The sequence below is a fragment of the Rhopalosiphum padi genome, chromosome 1 (genome assembly GCF_020882245.1).
Source record: "Rhopalosiphum padi isolate XX-2018 chromosome 1, ASM2088224v1, whole genome shotgun sequence".
Classification (NCBI taxonomy): domain Eukaryota; kingdom Metazoa; phylum Arthropoda; class Insecta; order Hemiptera; family Aphididae; genus Rhopalosiphum; species Rhopalosiphum padi.
Window position 1 is genome coordinate 3,548,892 of NC_083597.1, and position 16,800 is coordinate 3,565,691.

General features: G+C 31.0%; 1 protein-coding gene across 1 annotated transcript; it reads right to left on the bottom strand.

The window, feature by feature from the left end:
• Nucleotides 1-2,825: 2,825 nt before the first annotated feature.
• LOC132918188 (uncharacterized) lies at nucleotides 2,826-5,259 on the bottom strand. Its single transcript, XM_060979313.1, has 3 exons — nucleotides 4,327-5,259; nucleotides 3,330-3,814; nucleotides 2,826-3,253 (listed from the first exon to the last, which is right to left on the bottom strand). Exons 1-3 carry the CDS (start codon nucleotides 5,240-5,242, stop codon nucleotides 2,852-2,854), a joined length of 1,803 nt encoding a protein of 600 aa, XP_060835296.1. The 5' UTR covers nucleotides 5,243-5,259; the 3' UTR covers nucleotides 2,826-2,851.
• Between the last annotated feature and the right edge of the window lie 11,541 nt (nucleotides 5,260-16,800).

Here is a 16,800-nt window from a genome sequence, read left to right on the forward strand (position 1 = left end):
ATCATCGCATACATAAATTATAGTATATTACGCTTTCCATATTATATTATTTGGACTCTAGTGAGATTTACGAATCTTACATATTATTATTTATTACGTATGTGGCCATTAATTAAAAGCAATTATTATTTTATCAATGAAAATGTAAAATATTAACACTTCCTATCTAGATTACAATCAATAACACTTAAAACGTTGTGAACTTATGACGAAAGGCACCGGCAACACAAAGATTATTATCACATTATAATGTGTTAACCTAACCTAACATATTATTATATTTTTGTTATTCATAATTTATGATCAAATATTCTATAAAAACTGTATACATAATATTAATTATGAAAATTTAAAATGTATAGCCAACTGTTTAATGAAAAATTAAATCACCTGTTTGCTATTAATGTTAATTTTATGCTAAAAAACACAGCACATCGTATAATAGTAATAACGTGTGCTTATAGAATGTATCGTAGACATAATATTTTATAAAAATAATAATGTACATTTTTTTTAATGTATTAAGCAAGAAGTTGTGTGCAAATTTCCTCACCACCTTAGCTCATTAGACGACATCATAATTAGATGCCGTTTAAAAACATGAGGTATTACACATGGCGCGTTTTTTTTATTGTGGTATCCCCGTTAAGGCCTAATCCACACTTACAAATAGAGCGTCAATCTTATCCACAGTTTCACCACCAAGACAATATTGTTTTTAATAAATAATTCAAAAGATTTTGTTTTTATGCATCTATATTGCATTGTGTATGTAGTTTTACAATAGACCAACACGGTTAATTGTAATATAATAATAAAAATTAACCGCAATCTGATTGCATGTAATGCGTTTCAACTATAACAGTTTGAAGTTTGATATTATGGTGGATTTGTGGATTTAAGTTAAAATTAATAGAATATACAATAAACTTTAATTATCAAATGCACGCACTGGTGATCTTTTTTATTTAAAATAATTTATTTTTATATAACTGTTACATTTTTCTACTTATTTTCATAAGTTACACGTGTCCATCTTTATTTTATAAAATTTTCTGTAGAAATACAAGTAATTTTCTGATATTGTGGAATAATTTAACAATAATAAAAAAACATACAAATGAAAAGATATAATCAATTTATAAACTAATAAAGTAATTTTAAGATTAAATTAAAATGATTTAAATTGACACTTTATTTGCACTCGATTCTTCATAGGCGCTACTACATGAAAGCACCAGATGTTTAATATACTGCTGCCTAGTGATTAGGGAAAATTAAACTAGTTAAACATAAAATAAATAAATTAAATATTGAAAAATATATTGTATATTATATAATATATATTGAATATAACTGACGTAAAGTTATAGTCGGCTGTTATACTAACACGTAATATTTTGTACTAGGATTTGTTAATATCAAAATAAAAATACTAAATATTTACGTTGATGTAACGCCTATGAGTTCTAAATTTTACTAAAATAATTATAGATAATTATAGGTGGTCTTATTTAAGTCCACCTATTCATTTATAAATATTTTAACTATAACTACTGTGAAATAATATTGACCTTATATTATATTAACTATAGCATACGACCTGCATCAACTTCTTAATTGTTTGACAGAGTAACTCATCACACATCATGGTATTGTATATAATGTGTTGATTATTTAAAATTGAGAAAAAAAATAAATTAATAAATTAGTTGACAACTTAACTTTAAACACTATATTAAAACTAATTTAAAAAAAAAGTTTAAACTAATTGGATACAAATTAAAACAATTCACTGTCAAAGTACTACAATATAAATTAATTAACCTTGTCCTATTAAATATTTGCATTTACGTTGTCAACCAAACAACATACTAGGTATTTTATTTATAATATTATTTTTAATTAGCACAGTACTTATTACACAAATGTTTATTTACTAGCCAACATAATATAATATAAATTTTATATCATACCATGAATGGTAGATTAAAGTAAAAATGAAATTCTTAACAGCGTAATAACTTAATGTGTTAGATATACACGATAACACTCATTATATTATATTATTTTTCTTATTCAACGATTTTGAATTAATTCTTTCTTTTTTTTCATCATCTTGTAGATATTATAATAATGATTTATAGTAGAACAGTTGTGTTATAAATTCCACCTGCAGCTATACAGATTTCGAACAAATTATATCCACGGTATCTAGAAAATAAATTATTTTTTGAAGGATTGGAGACTATTAACAATATATTGGTGATCCTTTCAGACGTGACATTTTAAGTTTTAGTTAATATCTCGTTAACATCATTATTCCTCAGTTAATTTTGTCATAACGTATTATATCATCCACCAAAACTTTTAATTTTTTCATATCCAAATTAAAAGTAAATATATACTATATTTTTAGTAAATAAATGTAATTTGAAACATAAACATTAAAGCTGCATATCTATTAGAAAAAAAAATGTGATTACATTTAAATTTGATAAAACATTCTAAATTATTCTGTGACATAATTAAAAGTTATATAATTAAAAATTGCAATAAAAGCTGTAGAAAATATAAGCCAAAGGTATAAAATATATTTTTAATATTTCTTAAAACTTATAACATACAAATAAACATATAAAATTCAACTTTTTGTGTTATGATAAAAATGGTAGACTATAATAGTTGACAATTTTAATATTACACGTTTTTGATAGTTACAAAGTATATAAAATAATTATAAAATGACTAGTATGATGATAACGTAATATATAATAATGATAAGTAAATGTATTCTACTCAACGTGAATTACGAATTTAAGTTCAAATAGAATTTATGCGTTAAACCGAATTAAATAACGTACTTGATGCTTTTAATATACAAGGAATAAAGTCCTATCACAATTTTATTCCATTTTGACAATGAAGCTCTAGCAGGATAAGTTGGACTAGACTGGATAGCAGAAACAAGCCCTCGATAAATATCAGTGGTTGCTAGAACCGAACCTCTTGTTTCTCGTGGCAAACACTTGATAGCGTCCACCGATTCTAACTGTTGTTTGTTGGCAAGATGGATCATCCGCGTAGAGTATTTTTTTAACTTCTTATCACCTAGAGACCTTGGTTTCTTTTCCTGGCATAATATTTTTACTTCTTCGTCTTCGTCGTCCATATATTCGGTGGGTATATAGCACCGACCCAATGTTTCGCTGTCAGTGACGATATCACGAGCAATGTTCACAAGTTGTAAAGCCTTAAAAAGTAATTGACGTTGTTTACAATTAATATGTATAATTAATATGTACCTTTCACAAAAATCATATTCTTACTTGTCCCATTTGATATGCTTTTTTTATGACATAATCGTAGTTTTCGACGAGTTCAAATTTGTCGTTATCACACCTGTACATCATCACATAAACACATAATGCACCGACACTTCCGGCCACATACGTGGAATATAATAATAAATCGTCTTCATTTTTGATTAACCTACCCTCAATATCCCATTTATAACCTGCGAGTAACTCTTCGAAAGGCTTACGAGGCAAATAAAATGCGATTCTTGATAATGCGCGAAAACATGACATCTCCACGTCAGTCAATTCGGATTCATATGTCGTCCAATCGATATTCAATTTTTGTGGTTTTGTTCCAACATCATAATCTGACTTTCTATCATGAAATAATTCGTTGATAAAATTATTGGTTAATTCAAATTTTCGCTTTTTCTTTTCGACATCAAATTCGTTATCAATCATATCATCCGTTACACGACAAAATGAGTACAAAATTATTAAATCCAATCGAATTCCTAAATAAAAAACATTTTTTATTAGAAACAGCATTATACCTATATTTTAAAACACAATCGTATTAATAAATATTAGACAATTTACAAAAACGAATAAACGAGTATATTATAATTTAATAAATCTTAATTTAAATATAATTATTCAATTCAACATTGAAATTTTATAAAAAGTAATGCATGAATCAAGTCTCGTCTATAACAAATTAGAATTGTTTAATCGATTTAATTAGATTTTTATACACGAAATTTTATCAAATTTTAATCAAATATGTATAATTTAAAATAAATTTATATTAATACAGATTATATTCAAGATGATTTTCAAGTCATTTAAATATCTTAAAAGTACAAAAAAAATAAACTTATGAATAATTTAAGAAATCATATTTTATAGGTCACTGTACAATAGCATATAAGGTGACCCTTCTATGTCCTTGTTTAAAAAATGTATTTGATGGGATTCATCCCTCCTACCACATTATTCGGTTCTATTAATGCTTACAAACTCTTACCGGATTGAAAAAGAAAACTGGCAGCGGTGAATGATTTTGAAGCAATTGCAATAATAGCAATACTCTCTTTTATATCTCCCGTCACGATCTGTAGCATATTATATTCTGATGTCACGAATGCCCAGAACATTTGGCGAATAAACGCCCAATTAATACTAAATCGTTGTGGATATTCCAATGTGTACGTCTCTATCATACCGCGGGCTTTATCGAAACAAGTCCCTGCCAAGACAACGATAACATTTGATATGAAGAAAAAAAATGCTTCTTCTAATGGCAAGTCTTCGATAACGTATATAATATTTAACATTATTTTTTCGTTTATATGCCAAATGTTTTGCTTAAGGGCCAATTGATCTACCCAACACAGATACAACGTAGGAACCACGATCGCAAAAGAACACGGTATTATTTTTTTCACGAAAAAATTTCCGGCTCCATACCACATGAAGATAACCACCGGAGATACCCACCATAGTACACATCCCAAGTAAAAAGTCGACTGTCCGGGAATAGCAATTATATAACCTACGACCGTGGCTATGGCTAAAAACGTGATCGGTATCCACCGAATCAATTGGTAGCTGTGTTTATCATAGTTGAAATTTAAGCACGGAGTTGACCATCGGACACAGAGCAAAGCCCACAGCGATGTCAGAACGGTTTGAATAACAAAAAACATGTACTCTTCAATAGGTACATATCCAATAACGCCTAACATTTTTTCGGGCACATATGACCATCCTCCCTTGAAGAATATATAGTTGTCCAATGTTGTTATGTATACATAAGCTATAGCACTTATGAATGCAATTTTAAAAATTTCCGAACGGTTGATAAATGGTCGAGTAATTAATGACAACACGCCAATAACCGGAAGTGTATACAGTAAGTGGACATCTTTGTAGGTTAACATATTACAGAAGCCGAAAACTGAAACATTAAAAAAAAACTGTTAGATATATTAGCTTCAAAAATTAGAACAATGCTTTTGACTAAATGATAATAAATACATTTTAATATAATTAATATTCTGTTTGCCTGTTTAGATATAAAGTTCCAAAAAATCATAAAATACATAAGCATCATATTTACAAGTATAATATAATACGTAAACTTACACTTAAAAATAAAAAATATACTTATAAAATAATCACTTCTATGCATATAAATATAATTCCATATTTAAAATGTTGTAATTAAAAATGCATACAATAAAATATATCAAACATACCGTTAAAATCTAAAAATTATTTAAGCTTTTTTATGACTTAGGATTGTATTTCAGTTTATAATTTTTTGATATTAAATTATTTAAATGTAAGATATTAGTTACTATGTATTGAATTTGAAAGTTTCTAATTTTTACTTTTACATAATTAAAACTTAAATATATTTTGAGAAAATCAATTTTTATTAGAATAATTTCAATTAAACAAAAAAACAAACCAAAGATCAAGGAAAAGTTATACGCAAATTTTTTTTATGTAACCCGAAAATAAATAATCATAAAAACATGAAATTTTCACCAATTGTTTATATTATTGTTTTCTATTTACAATCAAATTTAAATATTTCAACTGTTTTTGAGCTATTTATAGGCATAAAACATTTAAACAGACAATTAATGTTGATTAAAAATTATTTACTTTATAGAAATGCTTATTTAAATAGCAATAATATTATTGTACTTATATAATAACTAGAAAAAAAATTGTGCGTAATAATTTAAATATTTTTAGGTATACAATTATTATTTAACTATATAGTGTATACATCTGTCCTCTATATACCTATCCTATACACACGTTATAGTTCCTGAAAAATATAATATTGTTAAATATTCACGTAATTGTTCCCAAACTTTTAAAATTCTATATTTTATAACAGGTGGAAAAGGGAATGACGTTTTTCTTAGTTAGCCCAAACCGGCGATACACATTTTGAGTAATGTAAGTTGATATAATATAATAATAAATACAATATTTTCATTTTTTGGATAAAATTATATCAACTTACTATAATACCAAAAGTAAAATAAATAACTTTAATAGCTATATCAAAGTATCAAATAAACATATCACTTGGTGATATTGGTAATAACGATTCATGTTCAGAATTGTTTTTCATATTCAATGATATATTATTGAATTCAAATTTAACAGACATATAATAATTATAGTGACAAACTCGAAAACTACTCTTCTGTAGAGTGGTACTCACTTATCTACTTTTTTTTTAAATTAAGTATCAATATTTTTCCAATAATATTTATTGACCATTTTAAAATTTACAATTTTCGAAAGCATAATTGAATCTATAATTAAATCGACTTGAAAATAAATTTCTTACATTTTTAAATTTATTTATTTACTTCAATATTAATATAATTTTAAATTCTTTATTTTAAACATTTAATAATCTCTTTTTTAAGTGTTTAAGAGCTCATTTCAAAATAGTAAAAAAATAATTTTCAAGTAAACTTCACGACAAGTTAAATTATGTTTTATCAAAGAAATTTTATGCGATGACTACAATATAGTCAGTACATTTGGCATAAAATAAATCTATTTTCAACTTTAATAGAAAGCATAGAATGCGGTTGAATCCCCTAAAAATTAAGTATAAATTAAAACAAATAGATTGGTGTTTTAAATAATTTAATTAATTGTGATACAACATACAAATTCTATATGATGACAATAAAATCTATTATTTTCTTGAAATGGTATGTTTATACTAATACTAAATTTTTATTTTAAAACATTATTTTTAGCTATTAATATCAACACTAAATTGTAAAACCTAACCCATACTTATTTTTTTTAGAATTCGACGAATTTAAAATTATTTTTAGCGTTTTGTGTTCCTACAACTTATGTCAACTATAGGAAGATACCACAATAATATACCACTTATCCACTGTTTTTCATCAGGGTTACTCTAATTGTTTATCCTCGTCAAATAAATTGCGTTCCATGAATCATAGTAATTGTACTATTGTGTAATTCAGATAAAACTGTTTAAGTATTATAATTGTAGTGTACTTACGAAATACGAATAAATAATTACGTTGTTTTCAGTTTTCACCTTCCGTTGTCGTTCTTGCAATATTTGTGAGTTTGTGATCGTTTTATCATCAAAGAAATGATAATAACAAAATTAAAAACAAGTAACAAAAATAGTGAGACTCAAGAATTGTATTATGAATAATTATAAATAATAATTATGTTACATATACAATTAATAGTGGGCATACGATGACGACAGGTTAGTCGGTATTTTTTTCTTATCGATATTGTCAATATTACGCGTTTAATCATAAAACCCAAACAGTTGGGAACGGCTTTTAATAATAAACAAAATTTATTTTGATAATAAATATAAATGTACTATATACATTGATTTTATTTACGCTAAAACACATTAATACATTAATACTTGTAAGAAAATTTAATTCCTCGATATTCTTAGTTGAATGGTATTTTTTTTTTTTAGTTATGTTATAATAAAAATGAAAATACTAATACGAACAATATAATATGCTATATTGAAAATGAAACCGAATTTAATAATACTCTCAAAATCGTGAGGCTCAAGCGAAATGTCCCATTCAACGCCATTCCTGGTTTGGTGTCTTGAATGCATTTACAGGAGCAGTGCACTAAGCTCCTTAAAAGCTGAAATATTAGGCTGGGCTATTTTTGTTTGATTAATATTGTTTGGACAATAATGTCGACACCAAGTCTGTAGACTACTGAACTATGATAATATTATACAATGTACTTATTGAATACTGATATAATATTAATATATTATTATAGCCCGTTATAGTAATACTGAATATATATTATTATAAACATTATAAAAATATTATGGTTGTATCGATAAAAATATACAGTGTAAAACGTAGGCACGGTAAATATTACAAGATTATTTATACTTTAAAAACAGCTTATTAGTTAGTTTTATTTCTTTAATATTCACCAACAGTCTTCGTAATTACTTTTAGACATTGAAAATTAATTTTATTATTGTTGTGCAAATTGTAATTACATTTTAGATTTTAGATATTAATAAACCGATTACGTGACTGGATAATTTAATATACTATTTTTATTTCTATGCTCTTTTATTCCAAAAATATAAATTTTATCATAAACATTAATAAATAAATATTATAAATTATTGTTAAGTTTACACACTCGCTAGCCGTTGCGTTGGCAATATATCAGAGTTCTAATGTACCTACTTACCGTCACGTCACCCGCGTATTTGATGTATATATAATCACACTATTGACAATTTAAAACAAGGTGTAACTTGGTTGGAATAACCTTATGACAATATTATTTATACTGCAGACAGATATTTCTATTTTTTACGAATCAGTTTTACGTGGCCGGAGGTCTAAGCACTTGCACAAGTGGTTTTATATTAATAAAAAAGACACGTTTTGTTTATATATCTAGAGTAATAATTAATCAATTTTAAATAATACTTTACTGAAGATGACAATAATTATTGTATACAGTGCTTGATTTAGGAAAAAACTAGAAGGGGGACTCAGTGGATGTTGGATTAACGAGCGTTCCACACAAAATTCAATATCACATTACTGTGCGGAGTAAAGCCCCCCCCGGCCCCCACATCATCATCAGCCACCCATAATCCCCAAAAATCGTTACATTTATTATATAAAAATATTTTAAAATAAAGAAACACTTATTTATTTATAACACATCATCCAATGACATTATAATTTAAATTACGATTTATAAAGATATATAACATGTTATTGGGTGGGCAGACTTGCGCGATTAGGGAAGGCATCGGGTATCTATATTTTTTGATCTTTAACATATTATGTTGCCTGTACATTACATTGCTTGTACTCGTATTATTTCGTAAGTAGTGATTTTATTCATACCTATTCGCAGCTCTAACATTTCCTTAGCTCAAGCTCTGGTATGCCAAACAAAATTCGACCGTGGCCTATAATATAAGTGACACCGTTCGGGCAGTGCGTAAGTGGTTGGTTTGTTGCATTTGCGCGAACACTGATTTTCACATCTCTGTATTAAATACTTGCGCTAATGCATATTTTATTTTTCTGTTTCCGTGTTATAAACAGTCATTCGTAGGAATATGTTATTCGTAAGTGTTCAAGTATGTTTCCCAAACAGAACGTATATTCGTAAAACCCCGTTTCCCTGTGCGTTATCGTCATTGTTGATATATGCGCAGAGCTACGACGGGTTACGTTCCGCAGAAATGACAAGTCGGATCTAGCGAGCATATGGCACAGTTCCAGTGACTCGTCAGAGTTCCGCGTTACGGGTGTATCATCGCTCTCGTTTGAGCTGCGCGTCTCGTGTGCCGCTGTAATGATCTGACAACGCGTGCGATTCGGTTCTGATCCGATTATTCGGTGGCTGTGGCCTGTGACGTCGTTGAATGACATACGAATCTGTTCGAAACATTGTACACATTACGAAAACGTTAATTTATTTATTTTTTTTGGTAGTGTTTGTAACTTTGTAACGTATAATAATTGTCTATCAGTGGCGTGTCATACATGTGTGCAATGTGTGCAAATGTCGCGGGCCCTCGGTTCAGGGGGCCTATTGTTGCTCAATGTTCTACAAAAAAAAAAAAAAAAAATTAAATAAATAGGTACGAAGTTATGTACGAAAAAATAAAAAACATTGTTTTCAATTTCAAATGGTTCTCATTTTCTCAATCTGATATTAGTATATCACTGTAATAAAATATAAATGTATATATTGTCCTTCAAATATCCTAATGGCTGCGGGTAATTCCATTATCTTTGATTTTGTTTAGCATGTCTCGCCCTATTTCTTTCTTTGCTGTTATTTATTCTTTTAATACTCTTGTCTATATTTGTAAATTATAACTATATAATGTATTATTATTACCATGTATACACACAAAAATTGTTAATGACTCACGTCCGTTTATAATAATAAAATAAAAATAAAAAATAAAATATATATTATTTAGAATAAAAAAATGTATAGGAGAGGGGCCTTTTTTTAGTTTTGCACACAGGCCCATATTTGGGATAAACCGCCACTGTTGTCTATTATACAAGATCTTTTTTAGTAATACATATATATCCACGTTCATTTAGTTAAGTTTATTATTTATAAACACCTAGTTATGAATATTTTTTTTCTATAGATTTCCTATAAAAAATGTGCAATTAACTCAACTGTGGCCAATCGATGTTAAAAGCGAATTAGTGTAAAATTTGTTGAAAAAACACTCATAGATTTGACATCTTCTTCTTTTATATATTATTATAATAAAAGTGAAAAATAGTCACGTTCACAATATCTATAGGATCGCAGCGGTCGCATAGAAAAAAGGTCTAGGTGTGGTCGCCGCAGCCTACCGATTGATTATATTAATTACCCATTATTATTAACCAATTTTTTTTTTCATAGTCGATACAAATATACAAATATTATGGCTATAGGTTATAGATATATTTTGCATCAGAAAAAAATGATGATTTACAAATTCACTACATCAGATGTTGCGTTTCCAGCGTTCCGTTTCAAATAAATAAAAGGGGTATGCTAAAAAATAAAATAAAGACTCCGTCCCCCCCACGACCACCCCCAATTCAAGCACTGCTGCTACAATACTCTTTAGTATCTATATATATCTAGTTGCTTATTTTTGTCAGTCTTCCCGGTGTATTCTTACAAGTAGTGTTCTTCTCGATAATTCTAACTACTAATTGTTGAACTTATTTTGCTGCCGTTTCTTTTAAATATATCTTGAAATAAGCTTTGAACATTTTTTAACGATTTTATAAGTCGTTAATTTTTAATAATTAATTTATATACTCATAAATAAAAAACAGTAATTCATTGTGTAAATATGATTTTCAATTTATTCATATTTTTATAACAAAAAAGCTCGCCTAAAAGGCTAACAACATTATACATTTTGATTATAAAAAAAGTGTAAACAAATGAAACACAAATTAATTTCAGAAAAAACTTGCCATATGGGCCAACAGTAGATATAGGTAACACGTTTTGATAAATAAAACAGTGTACAAAACGGTATAAACAATTTTGATGAGTAGAAAAGTTGAACGAATGAGTTATAAAAAAAAAAATTCCGGGAAAAAAATTTGCCATATGGGCTAACAATGTATATATGAAGGAAAAAAGAATTGAATTTTGAATAAGAACAATACCAGAAAAAACATGAAATGATAATAAACAAATAACAAAGATGAAAACAAAAAAAAAACGTCGACAGGACGACACGAAATCAGGCAAGGGGGGGGGATACGAGATGGCGATTGGGTGCAAAAAAGCAATGTACTATAAAAGGCCACTGGTCGCCTCCGCGACGTTTTCCGACCGGCCCACGAACAGACGAGTGTCACGAGATCGTTTCGCTCGGCCGCACGATGCGACGACCACTGGACGGCAAGGCGAGGCCCGACAGCTTCGGCCCGCGGGAGCGATGGTTGACAACGAGCGGCTAGTGCGCGATGTCGTGCGCGCGTCAGACGGCGGTGCGGACGGCGACTGTCGGACGAGCGACGGACACCAAACCGGCACGGGGCGAGCGAAGAATATTTGAGCGTGCGGAATCGGCGGCCACCGGGTGGACGCGACCCGGCCGGCTCCGGTTCGCCTCGCGACGAAAAGAAGAGTGATGCTCTCCCCCCCCGCCGCTGGCGTTTCCCGTTGTCGGCCGCGTCTGTCCACCGGCGGTGACAGCCGCGGAGTCGCGCGCCACCGGATCCTGTGAAACGCACAGTCTCCACGGGTCCGGCGCCGCTGACGTCCGTGTTCCTGGCTCAAAACAATCGTCACTCACCCGGTGCCAACAAGTCTCCGCCGCCTGCGTCGTGACGAGTCGTCGACCGCAGTGCCGCCGTCTGACAGGGTGTACCGCCGGGGCGGGATCGTTGCCCACGCCGGTACCGCTAGCCGTTCGCCGTCGTCAACGTCCACCATCGTTCCGCACACGGACCGAAAGCCGTCGGGCGCCCGCCATACCGCCGCGGTGATCGGCCGCATCGACGGCCGGACTCGCGACGCCCGCGACACCCGCCCGTCCGCGAGTGGCCGGAAAACGTGCTCGGGCGACATACCGCCGCGCACCGTCCGTGCTCTGTCTCGTATCCCCCCCCCCCCCTTACCTGATTTCGAACCGTCGTCACGCCGACGTCTTCGGTGGCGCGGGGAGGGGCGGTGCCTGCGGACGCCGTCTCAACGCACGCAACTGCAGCACAGACGAAGAGCGGTGCGTCTGATCCGCCGCCACGCAGATGCGAAAAAACGCTTTCTGCGCGGCGACGGGTCGACGCCGACGCTTTCGTCTGTGGCGGCCGCGTGCGGAGCTGGCAAACCTGCCAGGACACTCACCTCCTCGCCCAACTCTCGAATCGCCACCGGGCAGTCCACATCGTCGCTGTCGATGTACTCCGACGGCAGCGGATCGTCTTCGGCCTGCACCTCCGCGGTATCCTGCAAATCCTCCGGTCTATCGACCACGTCTCCGCCAGACCCGATTTGCAGAATCTCAACTACAATATTATCCGACATATACGTGTTGATGTCGCCAGATCCGCCGCATTCTCGTTCTATCCTTTCCACTATCATAGTTTTTATGGCGTCTAATGCGCGCACCACATGCAACGCTACGTCGAACTCATCGACCACTTCGAGTCCGTCGTTCACCAACTCGAGCTTTATAAAACAAACGGACGTGTCGAGTGCCATATTATCGATAACGATTTGATAGAGAACAGTTAATTAGTTAGGTACGACTTTTAGGACTGATGGAACGCAACTGAGCTCGGCATATGTTTCGTCCGCTATCGGCGCCGGAATTTCGATCATTTCCCTGACGACGGGTGTTGCGATGTGTTTATTATACTAGCCAGCGAGTATCTAATCGGCCAGTATAGATATAATATTTAAAAAACGGCGATTTTGATTTGTAATGTACTTTTAGGTGTTTTATTCTTAAATTATAATAATATTTCATTTCTCTCGATTGAACTGTACGTGGAAACGTTTTAAATAACACTATTACTACTTAAATTATCTTAACAGACTTTAACTTAAGTAATTATGTAAAGTCAGTGAGTTTAGTTTATTATACAATATGTTCCCGCGGGCTATATAATTATATCATCTATGAACCATTTCCGATCAATTGATTAGCAACGAAAATACAACATCATGACAACGCGAATGTTTGGACGTCGTTGTTGTTTGTTTATTTAGCAAAGTATTTAAATTTCGAAAAATTACCGACGATTTTTAATTTCTTAACCTAATATGTATATGACGTAGATGATTTTGTGATTACTCTTTTACTTTATCATTTCATTTAATAACTCATATATTATATAATACAATCGTCGAATTTAATATAATAATTCACATTTGCGGAGATCTATCAATTCACCGTATTATAATATTATTCTTAATTCAACCAACCACATATCGTTCGTATTTCACTTTGGGACACCAAACTGTTTACACTACTAATGTCTTGTATTCTATTATATAGGTAATAATACATATCTTAGGTGGAGTATTTCACTACACAGCAGGTCTGTAGACCACCAACACTCGTTCTTTTGTCCGTTCGTAAAATTTACGAGTGCCGACGACGTGCAAAAGTTTACCTACACCACTGTACCTTGATATTCAATCGATGCGCCTTTACTTGAAGCTATACATTAACATCGCAATAAACCAGGGGTCACCATTTAATATTTTTGAAGGGCCACATTAGGAATCTGAACATTTTTCGTGGGCCTTCAAAATTCTATATAGATATTCACATTATTTAAAAACCAATAATTTAATGTCGTAATATTGGATATAACATTATGATTTACGATTGCAAGTTTCATTCGGCTGTTTTAGTCTAACACAAAGTTATACAGATCTAGTCCGACATGCGTAACGGATATCATTTCATTTGTAGGTCTGAATTTTTTGTCTATATAGCGATCAGATCGGGTGTCACGATAATTCAAAATGTGCTAATAATACGTGTTTAAAACGTCTACGCGTTACACCCAAAGTCATATAATAATTATGAAAATCTGTAAAAATGGTTTTGCGGACGAATAATGTATAATAGCTACAGTGCAGGCAAATTTCGCTTAGACCCAACCTACGGTGACGACTTAATATGAACTAAAATATTATTATATTGCAGAATTCACGCATATTATATAAGACCCATGTGTAGAGGAAAACATTTTATCTAATGTACCTATACAAATATATAAGTCGATAAAACGCCTTTCCACTATTTATGTGAGTACTAATTTTTTTTTCATTTTTAGTCATTGTTTCCGTAAACTATATAATTGTTTGTGTTAAAACTTTTTTCTCAGAAAAAATGTTAAATTTTGTTTGAAAATAATAATATTAATACGGTCACAGTATCCGTGAACGATGTGCATAGTACATGAATCATTCCCGAAAACTTCGAGGAGTCTTTCACAGTCATCTTTGCGCCGAATAGAATCTATGAAACGACCAGAATCCCCAAACAATACGGTAATAAGTTTACGAACATAAAATCGCCGGGCAGAATTCCTGCCAAACCTTTCTGACGGGGAACTATAATCCATTATAACCGGTACCGCAGGAATACTCCAATTTGCGGCACTTAATACTTATAACTGGCTGTTAACGCGATTATGGTATAAGCACGACGACTTCAATGCGGAAAATTTCTAAATACTTTGTGAACAGCTCGAGAGCAGCAATATAAAAGTGACAGAATAAACTTATGCACGACACGACTTACAGTGTGTAAAATTTAAAATTAATTATAAAACTACGATTTTTAACATATCTAGTCTTATTACTTAATAAATCGTATCAATGTCATTTTTGACGTTTGCAGTGGCTATTCACTTTATACCCATATATAATGTGTATGAGATTGTTGGATTTCTATGTTTCTAATAAGTATAAAATATTATGGAAGTATAAAATTAGCTGAATTATTAATCCCGTTTTATTTATCAAAACCATAAGATGATTTTAATTTCCACACGTCTTTCTTAAAGTTGTAGAAATTCATACGGTATACTCATAGACCATAGTGGTTTACGAATTATTCGTAAAAATAAAATATCTTTTACAAAAATATCGTTTAATCAACAAGCATGAAGTATAGAAACGAAATGAATATTTATTAATAGATTTATCATTATCTTGGTTAATATGACAACGAGTTTACCGTGGTCCACGAGGATGGCTGGACAGTCTGAAAGAAAGTACAACGAGGAAAATTTATAAGAATTTCTTATAGAATTTAATACGAAACATCACAAATGGCGTTATAGAATTGAAAACTTTGTGATATGTAAAAACAAATAAATGTTATGAATAATTCCATTTAAATAAAAAAATACTTTAATAAGTACCATTATACATAAAAATTGTGTACTTATTTAGTGTTTACTACATTTGCAACATTTTTTTGGTAAGTTTATTTTTTATTTTTATGTTCAAACAATTTCGTGTTATGCAGATACAAATACGTTTATTCAGAAACTAAGAATGTTATAATATTAAAAAAATGTTATTAATGATGAATATACCTGGATGTCAGTGGATGCAGTAAAATTAGTCCATGCTTCCTAATGATCTTTATCAAATGGATCTTCAATAATTGATATTATTGGAAAATGGAAATTCTTTAATGATTTCTTTGTAAAAGTCTGTTAAAGCTTCAGTTGAGATAATTTGACTTTTGTCTTTTCTGTATGTATTTACCTTATTTTTGAAATCCAAATCGTACTTTCCATCACTGCAATTATTAGTTATTATTTGTATACCTAATGAAGTTCGCTCTTATTGATGGCTAATTCCGAACTGCTTGTTATGAATGTTATGTGTCATTTTAGTATTATATAATAATTTGGATTAAGTTGAAAAGCATCGTGTGTGTATTTTTGTGATTATCAATTTTATAATGCGAGCCATTATGTAAATAGTAAGTACTATATTTATGTATAAAATGTAACAAATGTTATAAATGTATGTTACTTATGTTTCTCATAAGTAACTCTTACTGAACATAAAAATCTAATATATATATAATATATAAATAGCATTCTTTTTATACACATTTGAAGTTAAGATTTTAATAAAATTAAATATTTTAACAAAGAATAACAATTTTGGTAATTTTTATAAAAAAAAAAAAAATATTCGTGGAGATTTGAAACTTTTGCACATATTATTATTTATTATATTGTACTATTTCATGTAACGGTGTATGAAATGCAGACGTTTTGATATTTTAATAATTAAGTGACGATGGATTCTAAATGAACTACAAAACAAGATTCAGGAGCTGTTCAAATTTTAACTGATGAGTGAATGAGTGATGACCATTTTATAAAAAAAAGGTAAGCAGTATAATCACGTT